Below are 27558 nucleotides of genomic sequence, written 5' to 3'. Positions count from 1 at the left end.
AGCAGTGAACAGGGCTGATCGTGAACATCAGTTAATCTCTGCAGTCATCACAGCACAGCAGGTACTCACCGGTTTGGGCATCTTTCCCTCTCCTCCTGATCCCTGTCGCTGATTAAACAGAAAGAAGTCGTCCTCCGTTTTCTCGCTGCTATCTGGGGCACCACCGCCTGAAACACAAATTAAACCAAGGTGTTTGAAAATAACAGCCAACAAATAACAATAATGAATTGTTTAATTCATATTTCTTCTTTTTTTTCTAATTAACCCTTTTTTATATCTGGAGGAAGATCAGTGTAACTACTGCAAAGAGTTTCATTGTACTCGCTGTCACCATTAATCCACAAATAAAATTTTTCAGAAGGTCCAATCACTTCCATGACCACAGGTGTATAACTCCAGCCCCTAGTCATGCAGACTGCTCCTGCAAACATTTGTAAAAGAACAGGTCACTCTCAGGAGCTCAATGTATTCCAGTGTGATACTGTGATGCTACCTGTGCATTAGGGACAGTTGTGAAGTTTCATCCCAACTAAATATTCCAAAGTGAACTGTTAGTGGTATTATACCAAAGTGAAAGCCATTGGGAATGACAGCCACCCAACTTTGGAGAGGTAGGTCACATTAAATCACGCAGTAGAGTCAGCAGTATGACACATAGCTTCATAGAATGGTTTCCATGGCTGAGCAGCTGCATCCAAGCCTTACATCACAAAGTACAACACAAAGCGTTGGATAGAGTATTGTAAAGCACAGCACCACTGGACTCTAGAGCAGTGGAGAGGTGTTCTCTGGAGTGATGCATTATGCCTCTGTCTGGAAATTTGATGGACAGGTCTGGGTTTGGTTACCAGGGCAACGGCATCTGCCTGACTGCATCATGTTGAGTGTAAAGTTTGGTGAAGGAGGCATGATAGTGTGGGACTGTGCTCCAGGAGTTGGAGTCAGCCACTTCCAGTAAACAGACCTCTTAAAGCTGCAGTACACCAATATATTTTGTAAATTTCATGCTCGCAACTCTGTGGGCACAGTTTGAGACGGCCTCCTGTTACAACCTGACTGCCAAGGAGAGGCAAGTTCATCTGTATAGCACAGTGGTCTGCAACCTGCAGCTCCAGAGCCACATGTGGCTCTTTGGCCCCTCCATTTTAACTCATAAAACCAAATAAGAAACATTTTTTAATTATAAAGGAATAGGAAAGGGGGGTTTTAGCAGATCTCCTGTGTGCTTTCATTCAATATAGGGCTGCAACTAATAATTATTTAGCTAATCGGGTTAATCTGTAAAGTATTTTGTCGCTTAATAATCAGATTGCAAAAAGTGCTTAATAGGAGAGTCTTTTACATGACTTGTACCAGGTGAAGCTAAAGCTATGCCACTTGAATAGTTCTGGATAGAGCATTTTTACCGACAACGGAAGTTTTTCATCTTGAATGCAAAATGTATTTTTTGTACAATTTTGGCATAATTGCTATTCTGAGTAGGTTGTTCTTTTAGCAAATGTCTTGTTTTAGGGTCTGTATACTCCAGTTAACAATTAATTGATTACTAAATTAGTTGGCGATTATTTTATTATTATTCACGAATAATCCGATAATTTTTTTTTAGTACTAATTCAATATCTGCATAGAAAATTTACAACAGAATGGCAACAATAGTACGAGGCTTTTGAAAGTAACACTCAAATAACACATCCTAGATCTGAATGAATGAAATATTCTCATTGAATATTTTGTTCTGTACAAAGTTGAATGTGCTGACAACAAAATCACACAAAAATCATCAATGGAAATCTAATTTATTAACCAATGGAGGCCTGGATTTGGAGTCACACAAAATTAAAGTGGAAAAACACACTAGAGGTTGATCCAACTTTGATGTAATGTCCTTAAAACAAGTCAAAATGAGGCTCAGTATTGTGTGTGACCTCCATGTGCCTTAATGACCTCGCTACAACGCCTGGGCATGCTCCTGATGAGACGGTGGATGGTCTCCTGAGGGATCTCCTTCCTGACCTGGACTAAAGCATCTGCCAACTCCTGGACAGTCTGTGGTGCAACGTGACGTTGGTGGATGGAGCGAGACATGATGTCCCAGATGTGCTCAATCAGATACAGGTCTGGGGAATGGGCGGGCCAGTCCATAGCTTCAATGTCTTCATCTTGCAGGAACTGCAGACACACTCCAGCCACATGAGGTCTAGCATTGTCCTGCATTAGGAGGAACCCAGGGCCAACCGCACCAGCATATGGTGTCACAAGGGGTCTGAGGATCTCATCTCGGTACCTAATGTGATGGAGTCGGTTTCTAATCGTTTGTGCAGACACATGCACATTTGTGGCCTGCTGGAGGTCATTTTGCAGGGCTCTGGCAGTGCTCCTCCTGTTCCTCCTTGCACAATGGCGGAGGTAGTGGTCCTGCTGCTGGGTTGATGCCCTCCTACGGCCTCCTCCATATCTCCTGGTGTACTGTCTGTCTCCTGGTAGCGCCTCCAGGCTCTGGACACTACGCTGACAGACACAGCAAACCTTCTTGCCACAGCTTGCATTGATGTGCCATCCTGGATGAGCAGCACTACCTGAGCCACTTGTGTGGGTTGTAGAGTCCGTCTCATGCTACCACAAGTGTGAAAGCACCACCAACATTCAAAAGTGACCAAAACATCAGCCAGAAAGCATAGGTATTGAGAAGTGGTCTGTGGTCCCCACCTGCAGAACCACTACGTTATTGAGTGTGTCTTGCTAATCACCAAAGATTTCCCCCTGTTGTCTTTTCCATTTGCACAACAGCTGTTAAATTGATTGTCAATCAGTGTTGCTTCCTAAGTGGACAGTTTGATTTCACAGAATTTTGATTTACTTGGAGTTATATTGTGTTGTTTAAGTGTTCCCTTTATTTTTGATTTACTGTTTAATTAAAGTTCACACAAATTAATATTGTTATAGTGTTACAGTCCTTAGGAAGAAATAGGAATTAAGAATTGAATTGACCAAAATGTAAATCAGCCAGCCAGAACACAGGGAACGGAAATTTAATAGAAAATAAGTTGGTATCGGTCCGCATTATTTCAATTTTCCTAACTGGCAAAATAAACTGAACTGTTTTAGAACTTGGATGAAATTGGAATGAATGTGGTTGACTTTGAATCTATCAATATGATTAGAATACACTGCCTATACATTTCTGTATATAACTTGGATCGGTTTCCTTTGTAAAAAGCCACAAGATGACATTAGATGTGAATCAGCATTATACTATTCAATTCAGTTTATTTGTATAGATTTGTTTCTATAAAAAATAAACTAAATTGAACTGAAATATTTATAGCTTCATGGGTGCATCTCTAATAGACATCCATCAGTATATGTCTTTAAAAAACAGACCAGAAAGAACTATAGTGGTCCTTACTGTGACTCTGCATCAATTCAAATTCTTAATTTCAGTGATACACTGCCTTTTAAAGCAGCCATAAGCCAGTTACCTTTATCAAGATGTATCAAAGTTTTAAAAAGCTGCAGTTTCAGAATCTCTAAACGTTTACATTGCAAAGGTTGCAGACACCTGAGTTTTTATATTGTAGCCTTTAGTCAGACTAAAAGAAGGCTTTTTCTCAGAGAAAAGTTTGATACTGCTGTTTGGAAGTATTAGTTTTCACATCATTAGTTTTTATACCATTACTAATAAGCCAATATCAGCTTGTTAGACCTGTGTGACTTTATAACAGGCAAAAAGGCCAAAAATCTGGTCATCTATTGTACAGATTCACTTTAAAAACTTAATTAAATCTAGCAGCCGATTATACTTTTGCTTATGTCTGTGTTTCAAAATCAAAAATAAATGTTTTTGAGGTGAACTCTTGGTGTGAGCCAAATGCTCAAACGTTAAAACCATAATCAATAAAACTTGGTTCCTGGCCCCTACTGATTGCCCCAAAACAGTATTTAAGATGAAACTGAGGCAGACTTAAAACTAACTACTCACTGGTAATTACAGCGGTTTATTTCATGTTAGAAATAAAAACAAAACAGGGTGAAAGGAAACAAAAAGGTGACAGAGATAATACAACTATTGCTAATATACAGAAAAGGCCAATTTATCCCCTACCCACATTGCCATGGGATTTAGAGAGGATAAAGAGACAACTTGAAATGGCAGATCTAATCTATGTGAAACGTATTAATATTCAACCACAGAAGTGTGGCAGCTCCATGTAACAAACAGCTGCTACTTAGCTGATGATGGCAAACAGAAAGAAGTGGGCACGTAGCTGAGGGAAATCTACAACAGAATCTACAGAGGAAGTAACTGAAACCGCCACATGGAAAGAAACAAAATCATCTGCTTCATTGCTCTAATTTTCTTTCCACACTTCTTTTCACTCCCCACAAGAAGCCTTTGAGTGCAGCTTTAAACTGACCTTCAAGATGCTTAATATGGTGTGAATTTAAAATAAAACGATTGGTTGGCAGGTGTCCCAAAGGTGCCAGATCTTCATGATGTGCTGGGCCAGAAATAGATGTCTCTCAAGTGTCAGTGCAGAGAATTAAACCAGGCTCAGTCACCAGCTTTTGCTCCATTTCTGGCCAGTCACAGAATAAAATCTGGAGTTATGCTTGAGGATTTCACTAATGCTGCTGCTCAGACAAAAAAAATAAATAAATAAATAAATACTATAACAATAATGCACCATAAGACAGCTGCTGATGGACAACCCGAACCTTACAACAGTATTCATCCTCCTTGAACCATTTAACATTTTGTAACATTACAACCACAACTATCAATGTATTTTTTATAGGGATTTTATGTTACAAAGCCAACAAAAAACCAGCACATAATTGTGAAGTGGACGAACAATGACAGGTTTCAAAATATGATCTTTGTAAAGTTGCTCAAGTTCAGTCAATTTGGAACACCAGAGAACATTGACTTGCGAGTCCTGCCACAGATTCTCAATTGGACTTTGGTCGGGACTTTGTGCCATTTTAACATGACTTTGTTTTGATCTAAATCCTTCCATTATAGCTCTGGATGCATGTTTTGCATGATGCATGTTCGAATAGAAGGTGAACCTACGTCCAATCTCATGTCTTTTGCAGCCTCTAACAGGTTTTCTTCCATGGTCGCCCGGTATTAAGCCATTTTCATTTTCCCCTCAACTCGGATCAACTGTCCTGTCGCTGCAGAAAAGACCATTCCACTACCAGGTACCTGGTTGGGTACACTGTGTTCAGAGTCAATGTGCACAGTTTTCTACCACATATAACATTTTGCATGTAGGCCAGAAAGGTCAGTTCTGGTGAAGTAAATATTCTCCTAGTCTTTGTTGCATGCCCCCTTATATGGTTTGTGGCAAACCTGAACTGCTTATGGCTTTCATCTTGCCACTATTCCACATACAAGTGGACTCCTTTACTAATTAAGTGTCTTCAGAAGACAGGCAGTGTGACTTTATCAGTCCTAAACTTTTTTTAGTTTTGTTCTCCCTCTTTTCAAGCAAAATGTTTTTCTTGAAAAGGATATTACTGCTATTTTACATGTGGAAAACAGTTTGCATTATCAAGATAACTACCATACCTACCTCTAAAGCTGAATGAGTGCTAACTTTTTACATAGGTTCACTGGATTCAATGTTGATCACAGGCTGAGTAATTCCTGAGGCGAGGGGGAAGCCCCTGGGCAAAGGCACTTAACCTCAAGTTGCCTACCGCTCTGCGTATCATGCGTATCTGCATTCATACGATCTGCGTATCAATGTGTGAGCATTAGTGAGTGCAATTGGGTGAATGTGGCTCTAGTGTAAAGCGCTTTGAGTGGAAATCTGAAGGTTTCCATTTCCCTGATTCTGCTCCAGGTTAGTAAATGGTTTTGGATTGGACTCGCCTTTTCAAAGTAATTTACAATGGCATAAGCTAAACTCATTTAGCAGCAGTCAAACTGACTGATACATTAGTCCTGTTTTCTGTCATGCCAAAATAGCATTTTCCAGATGTTCCACACCAGTGCCATTCCTTAATAATCTAATAATTTTAACTTATGTTACAGACTAGTTGAGTTGCCTGTATTTTATCTTGCTGTGCATAGAAGAAGAACTTGTTCACCTGAACTACCACATGGCCTTCCACTAATCTGGAAATCCATCAACTATTCTGTCATGACCTAATATCATAATGGACAAACAGCAGTGTAAGCTATTAGAAATAATGAACTTTAGAGCACAGCTGTAATATGTTCGATCTTTGTAGATCAACTCATGCATACAGCCTTTGTCATTTCTCTTGAACTTCAGGAGTTTCTTCCTCAGTTGCTTCCTTCAATTGATCATTTAACAAGTATTTATGCTCTACTAATAAAGGTCTTTTCTTTAATGTAATTTTCTATTTTGTTCCCTTCAGGACACAATACTGTATTCAGGTGCCTTACCAATGAATAGAGCATTCTTCTAAATAAAGGCCAACATATATAGAACACAACAAAGACGGTTTTGCTGTTCTTAGCTTTCTTTCTTTGCAGAAAAAGATTTTTTGTGAACCTAAAACAAACCTTTTTACTAGACATGAACCAAGAAATCAGCTGGTTCCCAGAACTGGATGATTTTCAGCTTGACCCACCAGTCAGAAACTCAAAACTTTGATCTTCTTTTGATCAGTGAATGCAGCATATAAAAAGGGGTCACAGCAATGACACTCTTTAGTGGGGACGTTGTTACTAATAGTCAAAGAGTTTAAAATGAGACAATGTTAAAAATAAAGTCAGAGGAAACACAGACATGCAAGAAGCTATTTAAAAGAAAACTATTTTTAGTGATTTTGTTCAGGTAGGAAAAGGAACCGCCCATCTCAGGACAGTTTGTGTCTGCCTTTGGGACAAATTGTCAAATTGGCAATGGAGCAAAGTAGAGCTGCACAATGTCAGTCAGTCATTTTCTACCGCTTATTCCATAGTGGGTCGCGGGGGAGCTGGTGCCTATCTCCAGCAGTCTATGGGCGAGAGGCAGGGTACAACCTGGACAAGTCGCCAGTCCATCGCAGGGCAACACAAACAACCATGCACACACTCATTCATACACCTAAGGGCAATTTAGAGAGACCAATTAACCTAACTGGCATGTCTTTGGACTGTGGGAGGAAGCCGGAATACCCAGTGAGAACCCATGCATGTACGGGGAGAACATGCAAACTGCATGCAGAAATAATTTTTTAATACCTTCTTGCTGCAAGGCAACAGTGCTACCAACTGTGCCACCGTGCAGCTGCACAATGTATCGAACCTTAATCGTAATTCAGATATTGGTGTATGCAATATCACAAGGCACTGCTTGGTTGAAATATTTGGTAGAATATTTAAAAAGTGTCATGCATTCACACTTTGCATATCTATAACATATTTTGTCAGTTGAAGGGACCTTAACTTCATTTAATGGCCGTGCCAGGATTATTTATGTGGTGTCAGTTTAGGGGAATGGCGGGGACATTTTGCAATGATAAAAAGTAAAATTAAAAAATTAAAAAAAGGTTTCTTAACAAAAGAGGGCTAATTATAAATCAATATTGCCATCATAATAACTGCATAGCAATTAGTTTTCCTGAAATCATGGAGGCCAGATGAATTTCACCCCTGCTGACCTGCAGATAACAGGAAGGAACATTTAACAGTATTGTTGCCGTTTTCTCATTTCGAACTTTCAGTCTCTGTCATTGACATGATGCATATGGAAACATCGGAAGCCTTTCGGAAAGCTAAGGTAAGGGTACGCATAGTCTAGGTATTATGCAAAGGGGTCAGGTATTCTAAAGAGATCTTTTGCAAATATAAGATGCCAAAGATCATTAAAAATATGTCTGTTTTATTATTTCCAAAAGAATTTAGTTTAAAATATTATCCTCCCAATATAAATCACTATTAACCACTAACGGCAAGAAGGCCAGAAAGAAACTGTAAATGTTTCTTGTAAGAAGAATTTTGAATGTGCTGAAAATTGGTATCAGGAAGTCAGAGCATTATAAAAACAGGATATTAAAAAGCGACCACTAATCCTTCTTCAATGTATCTCTGCCTTTAAGAGCAAAGCATGTTATCAATTAGTTTGGTCTGTGATTTCATACAGTATCATTCAAATTACACATACTTTATTAATTCCTAAAAGCTTAACAATTATCTGGACAATTTCACTCATGTCCGGGAATACAAATGCACCAAACATATTCCAAATGTCTATTTAGCTACGCAAGTTTATATTTGCCACAAAAAGGCAGTGAAACGTTTTTAAAGCCCTTTAAAATAACTGCTTAAATTTAAAGCAAGTAGACTTCATTAAAATAGTTGGCAGGTGTGCTATATTAAGCCCATCAGCAAGAATTTCCTTCTCCTACTTATTTCACCTTGTCGGTTATCATAGACAGAAGAGCAGAGAAGAATAGCAAATGGATTAACATCAAAAAAAGGAAAAAGTCTGACACTATGTTGGGGGAGGATATAAGTATTCAAAGCTTGACTTGACCCATATACCTGCAGCCAGGAGATACGTGACGGGACTTGAAGGGGGAATAACCCCCTTCAAGTCTAATGCTTTCTTTGAGAACCCGAGCACAGGGACAAAAATTATCTAGATTTTCTTTATTTTGGCAGGGCCAATTAAACTGCAACCTAGAAAATATAATCCAATATTTCAGCCTTTAAAGAAAAGTATGAACATCCTGGCTACAGCCACACCCATTATGTCCCTGCTAACAGAGTCTGTAAAGTAGAAGTTTCAAAGTAAGCCTTTCAAAAGAGCACAGGCTTGTTCCACGTGTTTGTGCACCATCTTATAAACCTGGACACACAAGCCTTCAGAGTGTGTGTTTGTTCATTCGGTGAAGCCAGAAGGTCATTCCCAGTGGATCGAGGTTCCAAGTTACCATTCATGTAGAAAGAAACTCTGCACCCTCGGCACACTACACTCTTTCATCCTGTTTTCTCAAAGCTGACACTGTAACATTTTACACACAGGTTTATACAGGTTCCTCTCTAATTTACACATCTCTGCTGCTTCTCATCTGCTCCGTCTCTTTCACACTACCATGTTAGTTAAATATTGAAGTCCATATCCTAATGTATTATAATACATAACGTGATTTTTACTGTCCTTATGCCTTGATAACACGATACGTCGCATGAACTCGAAAAGTTCTTGTCCAGCATTTTTTTTTAACCATGCAGTAGGGATGCACCGATATGAAAATTCAGGCCGATATCGATATCCAATATTGCCGACAGATAGATAGATAAGACTACTTTTGACACCTCGAATAAACCACTACACTGCTGACATTACTTCTCTGCTTCAGTTAAACACCCTACTGTCCTGCACTGCATCACTGTCAAATGCCTAAACAAATACCACATGGTCAACCGACACCCCTCCCTCTCCTGAAATACATACAAACAGCAACAAGATGGTAATAAATACTGGTTAATATTGGCCCAGTTTTACTTAACAAGCCGATACCGATATCTGAAGAAATGACTAACTGTCATTTCTGAAACCCAAAAATCATACCTAATGTGCTCCAAGCAGTGGTGTTAATCCTTTTCAGAAGCTGATGTTTCTTCTTTAGATATCTGTTGAAGGCCAAGCAGTAGGGTAAGGGTTTTCTTCATTCCTGGACTTTAGCTCAAAGTAAATACAGCAGACCTGCAGGGCTTTTGGTGGTTACTTTACATTTAGATTCTTCACCCACATTCTTCTTAATTCCTTGTCTGTTGGTAACGGATGAAAAATAATCCACAGAATGATCAGTCTTATCAAAAACCAACTGAAGCCACAGGTCCAGCTGATTAAAGGTGAAGCTGGAAGCAGCCAAGAAGTAGTCATATTTGGACATGTCCGCTGTGTGATTATCGTAACAAAGAGAGATCAGCAGAGAAGGTGTCACATTTTGAGAATGGAAGTTTAACTGCTGTGAATTTCAGTATTTTATTGACAGTGTCTGTCACAATGTTAAAAAAAAACTTTTTTTTACAACAATGTTCTGGCTCACCAGCAATTAGAATGATACTGGCTCTAAATTTTATCTTACTAGTTGATGCTGTACAAGAACTTCAAACTTTAAAAATATCTACAGCGGAAATGAATTTAAAAAAAAAAGGGGGGGGCCTATGACATTTTTCATAGGGCACAACGGTGGAAAATGACCGAGTTTAGAGTTCATTAGACAATACATAGGTTTGAACATGCGAACTGTTTCAGTCCTATCTCAAGTATCAGGTGAGCGTACCAAGGAAAGGGCCAGTTACATAAAGGTTATTGTGTGCCTTCTTTCTATGATCTGATTGCTATTATATAGACACATCTGATAACAATCACTCCAAAACTATTTAGTGCTCCTGTGATTCTCATCTTTTATTTACAAATATGCAGCTTTTATTTGCAATTCCTTATTACCAATAAAATCCAAACATCAATTTAAGGTTTGACTTTGATCATTGAAATTTAAGTGATCTATTTGCCTTTTAAACTTAGTTTTATTACTGTTCATAATATTGGCACTGCAAAAACATATTTCTAAGCAACTTTAAATCTTCTTTCTCGTAGCATTTAAAGGACATTGGAGGAGTGAGGAGGTCTTCATAAACTTACAAATGTGGTCAGTAGCCTCCGTATGTCTTGAATTCATGTTTTCCGTTCACCTCTTCTGTGCCGCACAAAGACACGGTGGTTGGAACCAAAGATCTCAAACTTGGACTCATCAGACCAAAGCACAGATTTCCAATGGTCTAATGTCCATTCCTTGTGTTCTTTAGCCCAAACAAGTCTCTTCTGCTTGTTGCCTGTCCTCAGCAGTGGTTTCCTAGCAGCTATTTTACCATGAAGGCCTGATTCACACAGTCTCCTCTTAACAGTTGTTCTAGAGATGTGTCTGCTGCTAGAACTCTGTGTGGCATTGACCTGTTCTCTAATCTGAGCTGCTGTTAACCTGCGATTTCTGAGGCTGGTGACTCGGATGAACTTATCGTCCGCAGCAGAGGTGACTCTTGGTCTTCCTTTCCTGGGGCAATCCTCATGTGAGCCAGTTTCTTTGTAGCGCTTGATGGTTTTTGCAACTGCACTTGGGGACACTTTCAAAGTTTTCCCAGTTGTTCGGACTGACTGACCTTCATTTCTTAAAGTAATGATGGCCACTTGTTTTCCTTTACTTAGAATTTGTATTATGGCAAGAAAAAAGCAGCTAACAGTCTATTCAGTAGGACTATCAACTGTGTACTGTATCCACCTCCTGCACAACACAACTGATGGTCCCAACCCCATTTATAAGGCTTGAAATCCCACTTTTTAAACCTGACAGGGCACACCTGTGAAGTGAAAACCATTTCATCTCATCAACAGAATGCCAAGAGTGTGTGGAGCAGTAATCAAAGCAAAAGGTGGCTACTTTGAAGAACCTAGCAGTGTTACTGTATAAAAAAACAGAATGACAAAAAGTTATAATCTTCTGCATAATAAGTAATTGAACACAAATATCAAACATCATTTGTTTTTATTATATTTTTGCTTATGTCTATCCATCCATTGTCTAAACTCACTTGCCAGTCTACCATAGGCCAACACAGAGACACACAGAATAGAAAAACCATGCACACACACTCTACCTAAGGACAATATAAAGTATTTAACTGACGTAACAGTCATGTTTTTGGACTGTGGGAGGACGATGCAGTACCCAGAGAGGACCCACTCATGCAAGGGGAGAACAAGCAAACTTCATGAAAAAGACCCCAGGCAGGGATTGGAATCCAGGACCTTCTTGCTGCATGACAACAGTGCCACAAACTCAGCCACCGTGCAGCCCGGCGGCCGAAATTTACAGATCAAAATAAATGTCACACTACTCTATCTATAATAATGTTATATTATCCTAGCAGTAGTAGAGATGATTGTTGATTTTTTAATTAAAATAAAAGCAATTACCTTGTACTTTTATATTTTACAAGTGTAAATACCATAAAACCATGGTATTACTAACCGAGGTTACACTGAGAATCCTGAACCAGCCTGTGCCGGCTCACTGTCTAGGTTGTATAAATGAGAACAAAATGATCAAATCTGTTGAAATTTAAAAGACAGAAATAAAAGCAATCCATGTGACCAAACTGTGTTTCCATTGGAGGAATATCTGAACATATTTAGGGGGCTCCATAATCGTTTCACACATGCCCACAGTCAACATCTAACATCTGTTGAAACAGCATGAAGCCTTACTAACTTTTGTGCTTGGCCTCTTTAGTGGTACCACTGAAGAGGCCACTGATTCCTTACAGTGTGAATGGTGCTTAGTGTTTGTTCAGCAGCACAAATGAGCTTTACATGGTGAGATCTCAAGACGCCCAAACTTAAAACACCGGGGCAGATGGGTTACACATTTTAATCCCATAAATAAAAATTGCCGGAGAAAGAAAACTGATGAGGATGAATTATCTAGAAAATACATGTATAAGCTCACTCATAACTAGAATATGAAGCATTAAATGTGGCATGCTTTGTACTTTGTAGGATGAGAATCTTTCCACCAGGTACAGACCAAGAGAGTTTATACTTTATTCTGTCATCTAATGACTGCATTCCCAGTTCTGTTTAGACCTGAGTGTAGTTATTACTTATGCATGGGTTACCTTTTAGAATGCAGCAAATGTTTTTGACCGATACATTAATTCCTGTTATTCTCAGTGGTTTCATTCAGTTTGTGTCTCTCAGGAAAAAATAGTAAACATACAAAGTACTATTTTCAGTATCTTTATAAAAAATTAAAAAGGAGCTAATCTATGAAAAAAAATGTATCACTTTTTGATGAAATACAAGAGAGGGAGGCACTAATTCCCAATAAAAAGCTCTGAGACAAACCTTCACACACTTGTGAGTAAAACCAACACTAAGATCAGTTTCAGACAGTGGCAGCTGGTGTGTGAGGACTAAAACCAGTCAGATTCTCATACTAAAATCAGAGACAAACTATCATTTCCCTTCTGCTCTTGGCATGGTTTCTGTCATGGAGGAAGTACACCAATCCGGCATAACATTATGACCACTGACAGGTGACAGGGAACAACACTGATCATCTCATCCCATAGTATCTGTCAGTGGGTGGGAGACAGCTGGGTCAGAGCTTCTCCGTGCAGCGCTTAAGCAGTTCAGGAAAGAACAGAGAACCGACGGAAGGTTCTTCAATGCATGTGAGGAGCAAAGGCTGGCCCTTGTGGGCAGATTCAACGATCAAGCTACTGTAGCTCAGATTGGTGAAGATAATAATGCTGGTTTATACTCTAAAGGACTTTTAATACACAGCGCATTGTGGTTTGTTGGATTTGGCGCGGCATAGTTGCAGAACACTATTAGCATATAAGCAATCAAACTGGGAAGAAGGGAAGCCAGTGTGATGTTCTGGGAATTGCTCTGCTTAGAAAACGTAGGTCCTGCCATCCAAGTAGATGATATACCACCTACCCAAGACCATCATTTTAATGAAAACAATATTTCCTGATGGTTATGGCTTATTTCGGCAGGAAATGTACCTTGCCTATTTTAAATTACAGCTATTTTTTACGTGCTGAATACAGGAAGGAACAAAGGGGCGATGCTATGGAAAACAGCGTTTTTAAACACTGCAGGATTATCCTACAGGGCACAGAAAATAGCGCAGCTGAGAGAAATCCAAAACCAGCCGTCAAAAGGTAGACTATCTCATGTCATCATGCACAGAGCCTCTTTCTCAAATGAGCTGTAATTTGGTCCCATCTGGGGGCGTCATCGAAAGTCGGAGAATGACTTGAGCTACGTGGACATTAACCAATAAAACACTTCACATGCATGAATATGGCCAATCAGCGGCTGTTAATTTCTGTGCCTGTGCGGACGGATTGTCCCTGTGCCGCAGATGGACCGCGCTAACGTGTGGGAGCGCTGCTGGACCCCTATTCAAGACTGAGGTTTACGTCCAAAAGCTTGATTAGTCCCTGGATGGGGTTTCCATGGCGGACAGTAAACGATTAGGCTTAATAAAAAAAAAAAAGAAGTGACAGTGTAGGCTATCTTCACCATCTTACCAAATTGCAAACTTTTAATAGAAATTGAGTTTCGCCTTCGAACTGGCCGACAAAGCGTATGCGAAATAAGCGGACAAACAGCGGAATATGAATTCCTCCTGAGCAAGAGAAGCGAGTCCACAGCTGAAAGCAGGCTACCAACAGCAGGGCAAAGACACTGAAAATACTAAACTATGCGCAGCTCTCTCCCCAAAAGTTGCAAACAACGCAATAAACATGAAGTCCACTCTGAGCCACAGGGAAAACGGCACTAACACAGCAATGACGTTTCACATTTCAACGCCCAAAACATTCAAGCTAGTTTAGAGGACTACAAAAACCACAAACACTCATTAACAGAGACCGGTGTTATCATCCTGTTTGTTTGATCTGAATGAAGCCGAGTGAGTTTTCTTGAAGTCATTCAGTGGGGAGCCACCAGCATCTTATTACCAAGGCTACTCTGTTGCATCACGTTCACTGACACACAGCACCGGAGAGACAAGCGACACCACCTGGTGCAAGGTGCCTTCGACTCGCCCGTCTTCCCCTTAGAAAACCCCGGTCAGGTACCGAGGCAAAGAGAAAAAGCACCTCCAAACACGCCGCCCCTAAGCTGGCTGTCCGTCAAACGTCTACGTGCCACGAAACAACTTATTAACGTCCCCGAGATAAAACACCTCCAAGCTCAGACGTGCAAATAAATCCCCGGTCATATGAGCGGCTTAAAGGTGAGGCAGTGCGCAGATGAAGACGATAAAACTCACCTCTAACGCCAGCCGGCTCCTCTGAGGATGCGCCGCTCTGTCACCTCCTCCAGCCGGCAGCGCTGCTTTATATATCCACGGCGGGTAAAAATAAAGCTTTTCCCCTTCCCGTCCGACCCCTCTGCGCTGTTTACCAGACGCGGAGCGCACTAGAATGCACTGTGGCGGTACGAAGGCTTCACGGCCAGTGTAGTTCCTCCGCCCGTTTCCCACGACAGCAGAGGAGGTAGTCAATATGGCTGACGAACTCACCGTACTGAGGCGTGGTGAGCCGAGTCTTGCAGATTCACTCTCCTCCCCTCAACTCACCTCACCCGGTGGCTCAAACTGCAGAGTCGCTGGCTGAGGGGTGTAAACTAGGGGCTTCCCCTACCCAATAAGGACAAACATACAGACCCTTCTTGTAAATGTGTTGGCTCACATTTTATTTTGAGACTCAGAGGTTCACTGTGCTACGTTTTGAAACATTTAATGATTCACTGCACAGTTTCTAGGCATATCTTATGTAAAAATCAATAATCATCCATATGTATAAGCGGTTTTTTTGATTGATATTAAACGTACAGGTTACAGAGGTGCAGTTAATAGCACTCGTTACTGAACATAACCCTCTCATATTAGTGATCATGTCCTGGGTGGTATATTTTAGCAAATTTGACTAGAAAGTGAAACACATAGAATACTTTAGCAAAACTCAGCTCCACAGCACTTCTACCATGCAGAGTTGTGAAATATAAAGCTGAGCTACAAGACGGAGAAAGAAACCCATACAAAAGCTGGAGAAATTTAAAATGCAGCTATAAAAATGAAGAAAGAATGTAACAGGCTTTCTTCCAGGATTGCTCTGTTTAGTTTGATCCGTCTTCCCATCAACTCCAGCCAGTTTCCATGTCCCTTCTGGAAAAAAACCATTCCCACAGCATGACGCTGCCTTCACCATGTCTCCAGTTGGGGATGTTCTGTTCATGGTTGTGTGCATTCAGATTTTTTCAATCACACATTGTGTTTTGCATATAGGCCAAAATGTTAAATTTTAATTTGACAAGAACACCTTCTTCCACGTTTTCTGAGTCCCCTTTTGGTTTTCAAACTTCATCCGGGACAGCATAAGGCTTTCTTCTTGGTTGTTAAAAGAAACAACAAAAAATGTGCTCCCAGTTATCAATGGACAGAACTTAACCGAAGATAGAATTTAGATTGGATTTAGATATCATGATGATGACTTAGCAAAATTAAATTACTTTTCAGACAGTAACAATAGGTTTGAACGTAGCTTATTTGTAACCTCATCATTATTTTGATTTGCTTATTATTATGTTTACTCTCCATACTGGTCGTTTTCATACTGCATCTCTTTCATATTAATTAATTTCATATTAATATTAAAATTTAGCATTTTACTGTAATCGCTTCTCGTATAATGAGGTTTAGTTTGGTAAAATGACCAAAACAAAACGAAGAAAAAAAGGTGGAGAAAACCAAACTGAACAGAGCAGCAGAGCCTGAAGAGAGGAGTGTTGAAAGGTAGATTTGGTCCTGGAACCACGTTGCAAACAAACAGGCATTGCAGTGGAATTAATGCATCGTTCCCTCTGCTTTCAGCACCAGCCTGCATTGTAGATTATTTAGGTTTAGGCTAATGACATCATCATTAACAATACAGCAAATACATATATATATATATTTAAAGGGAACACTCAAATAACACATCCTAGATCTGAATGAATGAAATATTCTCATTTAATACGTTGTTCTGTACAAAGTTGAAATTGCTGACAACAAAATCACACAAAAATCATCAATGGAAATCAAATTTATTAACCAATGGAGGCCTGGATTTGGAGTCACAAGCAAAATTAAAGTGGAAAAACACACTACAGTCTGATCCAACTTTGATGTAATGTCCTTAAAACAAGTCAAAATGAGGCTCAGTATTGTGTGTGACCTCCACGTGTCTGTATGACCTCCCTACAACGCCTGGAATCCTGATGAGACGGTGGATGATCTCCTGAGGGATCTCCTCCCAGACCTGGACTAAAGCATCCGCCAACTCCTGGACAGTCTGTGGTGCAACATGATGTTGGTAGATGGAGCGAGACATGATGTCCCAGATGTGCTCAATCAGATTCAGGTCTGGGGAACGGGTGGGCCAGTCCATAGCTTCAATGTCTTCATCTTGCAGGAACTACTGACACACTCCAGCCACATGAGGTCTAGCATTGTCCTGCATTAGGAGGAACCCAGGGCCAACCGCACCAGCATATGGTCTCACAAGGGGTCTGAGGATCTCATCTCGGTACCTAATGTCATGGAGTCGGTTTCTAACCGTTTGTGCAGACACATGCACATTTGTGGCCTGCTGGAGGTCATTTTGCAGGGTTCTGGCAGTGCTCCTCCTGCTCCTCCTTGCATAATGGCGGAGGTAGCGGTCCTGCTGCTGGGTTGTTGCCCTCCTACGGCCTCCTCCACGTCTCCTGGTGTACTGGCCTGTCTCCTGGTAGCCTCTCCAGGCTCTGGACACTACGCTGACAGACACAGCAAACCTTCTTGCCACAGCTGGCATTGATGTGCCATCCTGGATGAGCTGCACTACCTGAGCCACTTGTGTGGGTTGTAGAGTCCGTCTCATGCTACCATGAGTGTGAAAGCACCACCAACATTCAAAAGTGACCAAAACATCAGCCAGAAAGCATAGGTACTGAGAAGTGGTCTGTGGTCCCCACCTGCAGAACCACTCCTTTATTGAGTGAGTCTTGCTAATCGCCAAAGATTTCCCCCTGTTGTCTTTTCCATTTGAACAACAGCAGTGAAATTGATTGTCAATCAGTGTTGCTTCCTAAGTGGACAGTTTGATTTCACAGAAGTTTGATTTACTTGGAGTTATATTGTGTTAAGTGTTCCCTTTATTTTTTTGAGCAGTATATATATATATATATATATATATCTATATAGACATATTTTGTGTTTTTCCAACTTTTCGAAATGTATTTTTTGAAAGCATTTTACAGTCTGTAAATTTTTAAATAATTCTGTACTACATTGTTTGTAATTTTGTTAACTTTTTATTCATGGTTGTTTCTATTATTTATTTATCTTTCCTAACAATTTGTTACTATAGGTGCACCTTTAATCTGTCCTGCCGCTGAAACTACTTAATTTCGCCCTATGGAGATAATAAGGTTAATCTTATCTCTATAATAATAATTGTATGATTGTAATAGAAGTTTATGTGCTCATATATTTGACTACTAAGGGGGTGGATCCCTGCGTGACCGAGCCAGCAGCACCACTGTTGTTCATTGTAGGAGAATATCTCTTCTTTCTCTCGGTCTTTCCACCATCTTCTCTGCTTAAGACACTCTTAGGCTCACTAAAAGTCCTCTTTGTGAATATGGGCCCAGATTTGTTCAGAGTGTGACTAACAGCTGTCTAGTCGACAGATTTAACCACCTGAGTTGTAGATCTCTGCGGCTCCTTCAGAGTTTCCATGCACTCTTGCCTGCTTCTCTGATTAATGCTTGCCTCTAAAATTGCTAATTTCCTTCACACATTCCCTTACAAAAACACAACAGTAATAATCATATGTATTTTATTTATCCTGTTTTCTCCTTGCCTCAGCAGGCAGCATGTTAATGAAGGCTTTTTGAATATAGCCATGTTGTGGAACAGAGCCCATGTGGTTGTGAGGAGGAGAGATGTATCATCTCTGGGCTGTGAGTCACCAGCATGCAGCTTGCCTCAACCTGAACTTATGATAACAAACAAAACGGACAGATGATAGTGAGGGTCTCCAAATGTAGCTAGTTTTTCTTTATAAACATCAGTTCAAAGACATGCAGTTCACAATAAAAAAAAATGTCATTGGAGGCTGATTCTGCTGTTTGAGTCTCTGATATATTTGAATTTCTCTAACTAAAACATAAATAACTAGAGAAACCGAACATGCTGTGAGGCAAACATATCTATTGAACTTCTGCTTTTTTCAAATTAAAACCACAAACCTCAGTGCATACCTTTGGGATTTTATATGATATACAAACACCAGATAGTTGTTAAAAGTGTGGTGAGCATTTATACTTTGATACACCTAAATAAAATCATGTGCAACTAATTGCTTAAAAAATCAGTAAATAGAGCCACCTGTGTTTATCTTTATCTCAGTCTAAATCCAGCTGTTCTGTAAAGGTCTCACAGGTTTGTTAGAGAACATTAGTGAACAAAAATCATCATGAAGATCAAGGAACACAGCAGACATTTCGAGATAAAGTTGTGTAGAAGTTTAAAGTAGGGTTATCACACAGCACCCCAACCTTTGAACATCTAACAGAGTGAGTCAATCTGAGTATGGAGAGGGTACAGGACAATTGCAAACCTACTAAGACATGGGCGTCCACCTAATCTGACTGGCTGAGTGAATAATTAGAGAGGCAGGCAAGAGACCCTTGGAAACTCTGGAGGAGGTGTAAAGATTCACAGCTCTGGTGGAAGGATCAGTTGACAGGACTATTTGTCAAGCACTCAAAAAATCTGATCTTTGTAGAAGAGTGGCAAGAAGTGGGCCATTGTAGAAAGACAACCATATGAAGTCTTGTTAGCAGCTTGTGACGAGTCATGTAAGGGATATACGTGGAAGAGGATGCTTGTTACAGATGTGTCCAAAATTGTACTATTTGGCTTACCTCCAAAATGCTATGAGTGGGGGAAAGTTAAAGCTGAACACATCATCCCCACAGATGAACGTGGTGGTGGCAGCTTCATGTTGTGGGGATGCTTTTCATCCTCAGATACAGGGAAGCTGAACAGACCTGATGGGAAAATGGATGGAGTTAAATACTACCTAATCCTAGGAGAAAACCCGTTAGAGAATGCAAAAAACATTAGACTGGGGCAGAGGATCACCTTTCAACTGGACATTGGGTGTAAACATATAGCCTGAATTTCAATAGAATGGTTTAGTTTAAATGATATGGTAAAATGGCCCAGTCAAAGTACAGACCTAAATCCAATTGAAAATATGTGGTAAGACTTGAAAATTGATATTCTACACATCTATATCAATCTATGATGGCCTATAATGCTAATAAAATACATTTACATTTATGGTCAAAATGTGACTAAATATGGAAAATCGTTCAAGCAGCATGAATGCTTCCACAAGACAAAGTAACAGTTTTACCCTGAATTCATTTTTTCCTAACACAAATATAATCATATCTTATTTCTTATTGTAGACAATCTTGTAGCTAGCCTCCACTTACAGGTTGTCACATAAAGTATGGCAGTTGTCAGTAAACACAGGAGAAAGTGTTGGCCTCAGTCCTCCGGCAGCCTGAACTTGTTACGGTCTTCCTCCCTGTCTGTGTGAAAATGCCCGAAATCTCTTAATGATGTTGACATTCTTCCCACACATGGTTCCTGTTCTTCTTCATCTTGTCAAGGCCACGTCCTCTTACTTTCTCTCATACGTTGTCAGTCAGCAGTTTGTAGGAAGTAATGTAGTATATTAAATGGGATCACAGTAATCTTTGCGCTGCAATCCCATGACACAGCTGCTTGTGTGATTCTCTACAAGTAACTGTTTAAGAAATAATGATACGATGGAACATTTTGTGTGTTCCTGTACACTTCAGATTAGATTTAGATTATTTTAGATATGCATTTTTTAATGTTCTGATATAGAAATCCCTACATATCAAAGAGGGTGTCCTTTCTTTTCACCAAATTGATCCGGATACTGTGGTATGATCATGTCTTCAGGTTTCTACAATTCTTAAGATGTTATCATTATAGAGATAAAAGAAGGACACTGAGAAAATTAGACACAACTTTACATACAGGCATTTTAATACATAACTGATCCTGAATACAGTCATATTCAATAAATTACAATACGAGTTCTGATAAGGCTTGTTTGTCAGATTAAAAGTACCTTTTGACAATGACAAGGTTTAAGCAGGTTTAAGCAGGTATTAAATACTTTTCATTGAGACATACAATACATTTCTGTATTAAAATTATATATTTTATTGATTTATTGAACTAAATTAACTTCAGTAATATTCTAATTTATGGAATATGACTACAGGAATAAAATAGATTTTTTATGTATAGCTACACTAATTCTACCATATGTCAAAATGTAGATGTGACTCTGAGCTAGCACAATAATAAAATGTAAAAAATACACATTTGAAATAATTTCCACTACATTCATATATATTTTTTGATTAAAAGAAGGAAAAATAAACTGTAGGAGCCTGTTTGAATGTTTTCTGCTATGCAACACTGACATCTTCTGGCCAATCACCTTTTTACAGATGTTTGTTGGTCTCCATAGGAACCTGGGATGTAAAAGCGCCACAAGATATTAATGTCTGTTATTCACTTTAGACACTTTGGAATATAATAATGGGGAAATGTGCACACTCAGTTAATTCTACAGTTGAAAATAAGAAAAAGGAAATAAGCTTAATTTAATAGGAGTACAGACTCAATTAGTAATTTATTTTTTAATTACTTTGTTACTTTATGTCACTCTATCACATACAATTTTATTGCGATATATATTTTTTAATTGATACTCCTTTATCATTGTTTTAGTATCTTTTGAGAGATTTCTGTCTAATCTCCAATCAGAACCCAACTTCTCAAATGAAAGAAAATAATTTCATATCAAAATATTCCAGGGTAGTTGTGTAACTGTACTGAAAATAAGTGGTACAGCCCTGTAGGTTCAGCATGCACACATACCAAGCAAGGTGGGCTGAACCAAAAATTTAGATCTGATTACGCTAAAGTTGATATCTGATGTGTAGCTAAAATACCAAAGCATTAGCATTTGAACAACAACAGGTTTGACCTTCAATGATTTCATTCATTGCTTATCTCTAAGAGTGTAGCATAAAATTACTGGCTTCATGCATAAACCATCTTAGTGGACCTCGATGCTCACTTAGTATAGGACTATATAATAAATATGATAGTTCAATTTCTGTATTGATAAAATGCCCAATTGCCACCATTGCTTAGCCTTTTACTTTCTTCCCTTATCACTTTTGTCCCTTCCTCATCCCACTCTCTACCTTCACAGCAGTCTTCACATTTGCCTTTCTTCTCTTATATCATCCTCCTTCTATTATTCTGTTTCTCTTTCTGCTACAAGGACAACAGACTCGATGGGACCAAAATAACTATTTGAAAAGCTACTTGATGTAAGTGTTAGAATCCTTTCAGTTTATTTAAGCCACAGATGATTGCTTGTAAACTAAATACTTAAACTGTCTGCATGAGCTCACCTTGTCTGACATCCTCAGTACCATCATCTGGACATTATGAGGGACCTGCTGCAGCTTCTGTGTCTTGTACTGAGGGCCATGTGGTTCATGATGTTCATTTTTGCTAATAATGATATGTTACCTTGTCAAAATTATTCCTACCCCTGGTAGTTAAAGTTTTCCTTAATCAATGGTGTTGCTCTTTGTCTCTTCTAATGTTTATGTGGTTCTGAAACAGAGCAATAAAATCCAAGGCAGTCACATGGCTGTTGAACAACATGAACATTAACACTGAATACAAAAATAAATATTTAAATCTGTCAAAAGCAGAAAACAATGAACCACTAAATTAATTGTAATAGATAAACTGTAGCATTGAGCCCAAGCTACACTTGCAGCAGCTCAAATTACCACCAAGATCATTGGGCCAAAATCTTTAAATTATGTCTTACACTGTACAAAATGAAAAGACTGCATATATGTAAAATGATCTACACTACACAATAAAACAGGAATGCCTGACTTCATAAGTGATAGTATACATTTAGCTATATGTTTAACAGATCGAAAGAGCAGAAAAATAACTGTCCAACAGTATTAAGAGATAATTGAACAAAACTGAAGTCAAACCCCTTTGATGCTTAAACCCTTTCTTGCAAGCCTTTTTTATTGGATACAGATTTGGCATTTTCGTCTTTAAAATGTCTGAAAACATATTTCTGGCACTTTTCATTTGACAAAAGTATATTCTCACTAATAAATAATGACCAAAACCCGATTTTTGATAGTTTGGTGCAATGCATTTGCTAGTTAACTAATGGAAACTTGTAAAGGTGCAGCTTTTGCCCTGAGGCAACAACATACCATTATGGGAAATTGCATACGTTGCCTCAGAGCAACAGCGAACCATTATGTATCCCCCTGGCAGCATGAAACTTTGGTAGTATGTTTTTATTGTACATAATATTTAATATCAAGTTTTATATTGAATGTGGCCACTTAATGAACCTAAAGGTGATGTTTGTTTATGTAAAGTTCAAGCTATAACACTCTGTAAGCTGTAGGCTGCTATTACAGTAAGCTTTGTTTTATTTGCTAATAATTTCCACCCATTTTCCCTACATAATGGAGTCTGTAAATGGCAAAAACCTAGGCAATGTTTAGGTTTATGAAATAAATGAAAGAACATTCAATTCAATTCAATTCAAAAATACTTTATTAATCCCAAAGGGAAATTAAATGTCGTTATAGCTCATATTATGAAGGTTTCTTCAAAGAGCCGTTGTAGATGCTGATGGCTGTGGGCAGGAAGGATCTCCTGTAGCGCTCCGTCTTACAGCAGATCTGAAGAAGTCTCTGACTGAAGACACTCTGTTGTTGTAGGACAGTCTAATGAAGAGGATGCTCAGGGTTCTCCATAATGTTCTTCATTTTATGAAGAATCCGTCTTTCCACAATGATCTCCAGAGGTTCCAGAGGAGTCCCCAGAACAGAACCAGCCTTTTCTATCAGCTTGTTGAGCTTGTTGAACATCTTTCCTTTTTTCTTTTATGCCATTATGGTACAATGTCACCTATTGGAAATAAACCTTAAAAACCTCTAGACAAAAATAACTGTGAAACATTAGATGAGATCATGTGTAGTTGGTCCATTTTAAGCCATTAAACACACCAGTCATTTATTACTCACTAGAATTACTATGCATGCCTGTTGGGATATTTACCATGTTGCCATTCATTGTAAGTTTCCACTAAGATTTCTGTTTGCTGGATTTAAAAAAATATATATTATTAGACATGTGGAATGTGTTTGTTGGTTTTGTCTCATTGAGTAGGTAATTAGGTGAGTTACTGAAGAGCAACAACATTACACTGGCTTCCCAGGACCTATCCTTTTGGACATGCTTTGAGAGTTTACAGTATATCTTGCTGTGGCAAGTGTGATTGCAGGCAAGCTAAATATGCATTTCCATCTCTTGATTTATAAACCTATGATATAGATAGATTTAAGAGAGGCTCGTAGTCTCAGCTCTAATTCATTGTGAAGGTGCTCTATCAGGGTGAGGTCAGAAGTCCGTGCATGGCATTCAAGTCCCTCCACAGCAGATTAACTCATCCATGTCTTCATGAACCTTGCTTCGTGCCCTTTTGTGCAGTAATGTTGGAACAGGAAGGGGACATCCCCTTGCTTTTCCCACAATGTTGGGAGCATGAAATTGTCTATTGGATTGCCAGACAGAGAAGTGTGTTGACTCCAGAGAATGCGTCTCCAATACTCTACAGTTCAGTGGTAGCGGCCTTTACATCACTGTATCAAACGCTTTGGTTTCAGCTGCTTCATGATGTTAACCCATTCCATGAAGCTCTCTTTGCACTGTTCTTGAGCTAATACGAAGGCCACAACATAGCATTTGATTTGTTTTTAGTTTCAAGAATGACTTATTGATTTAACCCTAATAATTTTTGTATATCATTGAGAAATTGTTCTTTGTATTTAATCGAGGAACCTGGTAAAATACAAATGCATAAAAATGAATTTTAAAAATTACGATTTAAGAAACATATTTCAGCTATGGTTTGCCCAAAAAATCTTGGGGAGGTATATATTAAGGTACATTAACAAAGTCCACCTTTTCTCAAGAAATATTTGAAGCCAATAGTATTTTTGTGAAAGTAACTGTCTTACTAATAGTTTTGCAGCAACCACAAGAGAGCAGCAAATCACCACTTGCGGCCATACCCAGGCTATAGATTCTTCCATCACTTCCGATACTTTAAAGAGCCGCACCTTTTAATCTTGATGTTTGCTCATGGCATTTTCCATCTGATGGGTCCCTTAAGCTCAGCTTATTTGTCAGAGTCAACACAACATGCTGTTTTCATTATATGCTCCTTAGGAGTTCCTTAAAAGTACAGCATAGCTCACAATGGCCTGTGTTTACACTTAAATCGGGTTTCTCGCTGTATGCTTGTGAAAAAAGCTCTTAGACCACGAACTATAACAGTCATTTGTAATGGTCTTCTTAAAACCTCTGAGTTGTTAACATTTACATTCTTGTTTCTCTGTTTAGGAACTTTATCTGAACTAGGTCTACACATTTAAAAATAATAAATTACCTTATGCAACTGGCATGAAAAATGCCATGCAATTATTTTGTTTAATCATACAGCACAAATTATTCTAAGGTTTTAAGCACTAATTTAAGCTTTGTGGCAAAGAAATTGTAAAAGCCTGAGAGTTCTTTTTTTTCTTTTTTGCAAATTGTAGAAAATAATTTTGGCATGTAAAAATAAAAACTTTACACAATGTTACTGGATGACTTTAAAGTTAGGGGTGAAACTGAGTAATACGTGTGAAATCAATATTAAGTTCCTCTGTTTCTTTTTTTGGTTCTTAAACATGACCAGGCTGAATTTACAGCAGATCTGAAAAAATTTACACATATGTGCTGAGTCAAATGAAACCATGATAAATGATTTCGAGGATTGCCCAAATATAATGCTACATCAATTCTGTACAGTTTAACTAAAAAGTAAAAAAAAATGTAGGAGGGGAGATGTAAAAAAATTAAGGTAAGCTGCAATAATCATTAAGTGTGCCCTTCGACTAATACTCTTCTAAAACTTGTTCTAATTCAGCTTCCACATTTAGTATTTTTGAGGTTACTCCTACCATGAATTGCATTGAATCAGCTTTTCAGTTGAAGTTTCCAGACTTTTTCACATTTTCATCATTTAGCTAAAGCCACAGTTTGCAGAGAGGTTACAAAGGATCAGAATAATTCATTCTTCAAAAGCATTGGTCAGAGGAAGGGTACAAGTTCCACAGCATAATTTAAATGCAATGGCACAATGAAGACAGTCTTTAATAACTGGAGAAAATATGGGACAATAGGGACTCTACAAAACTGGATGTTTCTCCAAAATGACTGAAAACACTGAAACTGGTTGTGGAGATTGCCCAGTAGCACACAGACACAGATCTGCACACAGCTTCGGCAAATGTAATACAAATGTCTAGTGTTTATTTGACCTGTCCAGAAGTCCTCTTCTGGTTATGTCCAGAGGTTGGCATGATGTTTTATTTTATTCATTTCAGGGTTACACTTTTTATTGATCACGTTGTTATACTGACCTCAATTTGTAGCTTTTGCATGCAGCAGCTAATGAAAAGCAGATCCCGATTATAACATCTGTTGTTTTTATTTCTGTCAGTGCTACATAATGGTGCCTTTTGTGATGTAAAAAGGGGACAGAAATCAAAGTGATTTGATGAACATGTGTTTTGTTTTTCAGGCACCCCCACCTCAGTGGGCTGCCTGAAAAAGGGATGGAAATTTATCTTCTCAACCAAATTACAATAAATTAGCATTTGTATTTTAGAACCAGGATTACAAAGCATTCATTGGGTTTTATTTTTACTCCTCTTGTTGACTCGTTTGTACATCTGCCAAAATTCTACTTCTTATACCAAGGATATTATGTTAATTGTATTAAAAAATCCTCCAAAAACTGTACAGCAACACCATCAAAAGGTCTGCAATGTAACACTAAATAGGTATTATCATTTATGTATTGTTTTTCAATACTAGGCACTCTGGGATTATTGTCTGTTCTTTTGCTTGCTGTCCAGTTAGTTTGCCTAAAAAATGCAGAAGTTGTTGTCAGTCCAAGACACTTTACCTTTCCATGGCATTATATGGTGAAATCACAACATTTAAGAGCACAGACTCAGTAGGTGAAGAGGGGTCAGTGTGTTTTCTATTTCTTCAACCCCATATCATGCATTTTTGGATGTAGTACTACATCAAACAATCTAAAACTGTCTACCACTACTGCTGGACTAATTTCACCAGATACTGGGTTTTGCAGTGATACAGTTAGTAGCACTGTTGCCTTGTGACATTTTCATGGCAGTCAGAAAGGCCCAATTCTGATCTTTTCACCTTCAAAAAATCCATATTGTACCACTTCCATATGTGGTGCTTAAACAGATACGAATCTGATAGTTTTTAAAGCGTCCGCAGTCTGAATGGTCATGTCACATTTCATCCTACTTTCACGTTGCCCTGGCTCCTTCTGCTCATCTGGGTTGTTTTGGGTTCGTGAACCATTCAACTTGAAGTCTGATGGTGGTCAGTCAATGGATTTTAGTAAGAAAATGCAATTTCAGCATCAATTGTTGCCCTGTGATGGACTGGCATACCCTGCCTCTAGCCCAATGACTCCTGGAGATTGTGACCAGCCTCCCTGTCACCCTGCAAGGATAAACGAGTGCAAAGAATGATTGGGTGAAAGTTGGAGAAACTGACTCCCATATGTGCTGAACTCTTTTAATCCAATGCAGAAACCAAAGCAATCAGCCTTGGTTTCGTTTTTTAAACTGAGACACAGATGAAGGCTCTTTTTATTTTATAAATTTTTTTTTTCTTTTTTTTTCCTGGGAGTGATTTCTCTTTCCA

The 27558-nt window shown here is 38.9% G+C and overlaps 1 protein-coding gene across 1 annotated transcript in view; it reads right to left on the bottom strand.

Moving 5' to 3' along the window:
• LOC124871074 (radixin) overlaps window positions 1–15135 on the bottom strand; it is a 55413-nt gene extending 40278 nt beyond the window's left edge. The window contains exons 1-2 of the mRNA XM_047370064.1: window positions 14824–15135; window positions 70–167 (exon numbers count right to left, since the gene is read on the bottom strand). Of these exons, the coding sequence (XP_047226020.1) occupies window positions 70–81 (12 nt within the window). The 5' untranslated portion in view covers window positions 82–167; window positions 14824–15135. The remainder of the gene's footprint in view (window positions 1–69; window positions 168–14823) is intronic.
• Window positions 15136–27558: the final 12423 nt, after the last annotated feature.

The sequence above is a fragment of the Girardinichthys multiradiatus genome, chromosome 7 (assembly GCF_021462225.1).
Source record: "Girardinichthys multiradiatus isolate DD_20200921_A chromosome 7, DD_fGirMul_XY1, whole genome shotgun sequence".
In the NCBI taxonomy this organism is placed as follows: domain Eukaryota; kingdom Metazoa; phylum Chordata; class Actinopteri; order Cyprinodontiformes; family Goodeidae; genus Girardinichthys; species Girardinichthys multiradiatus.
The sequence above is the reverse complement of the archived record's forward strand: the minus strand, read 5'-3'. Positions and strand labels throughout refer to the sequence as shown.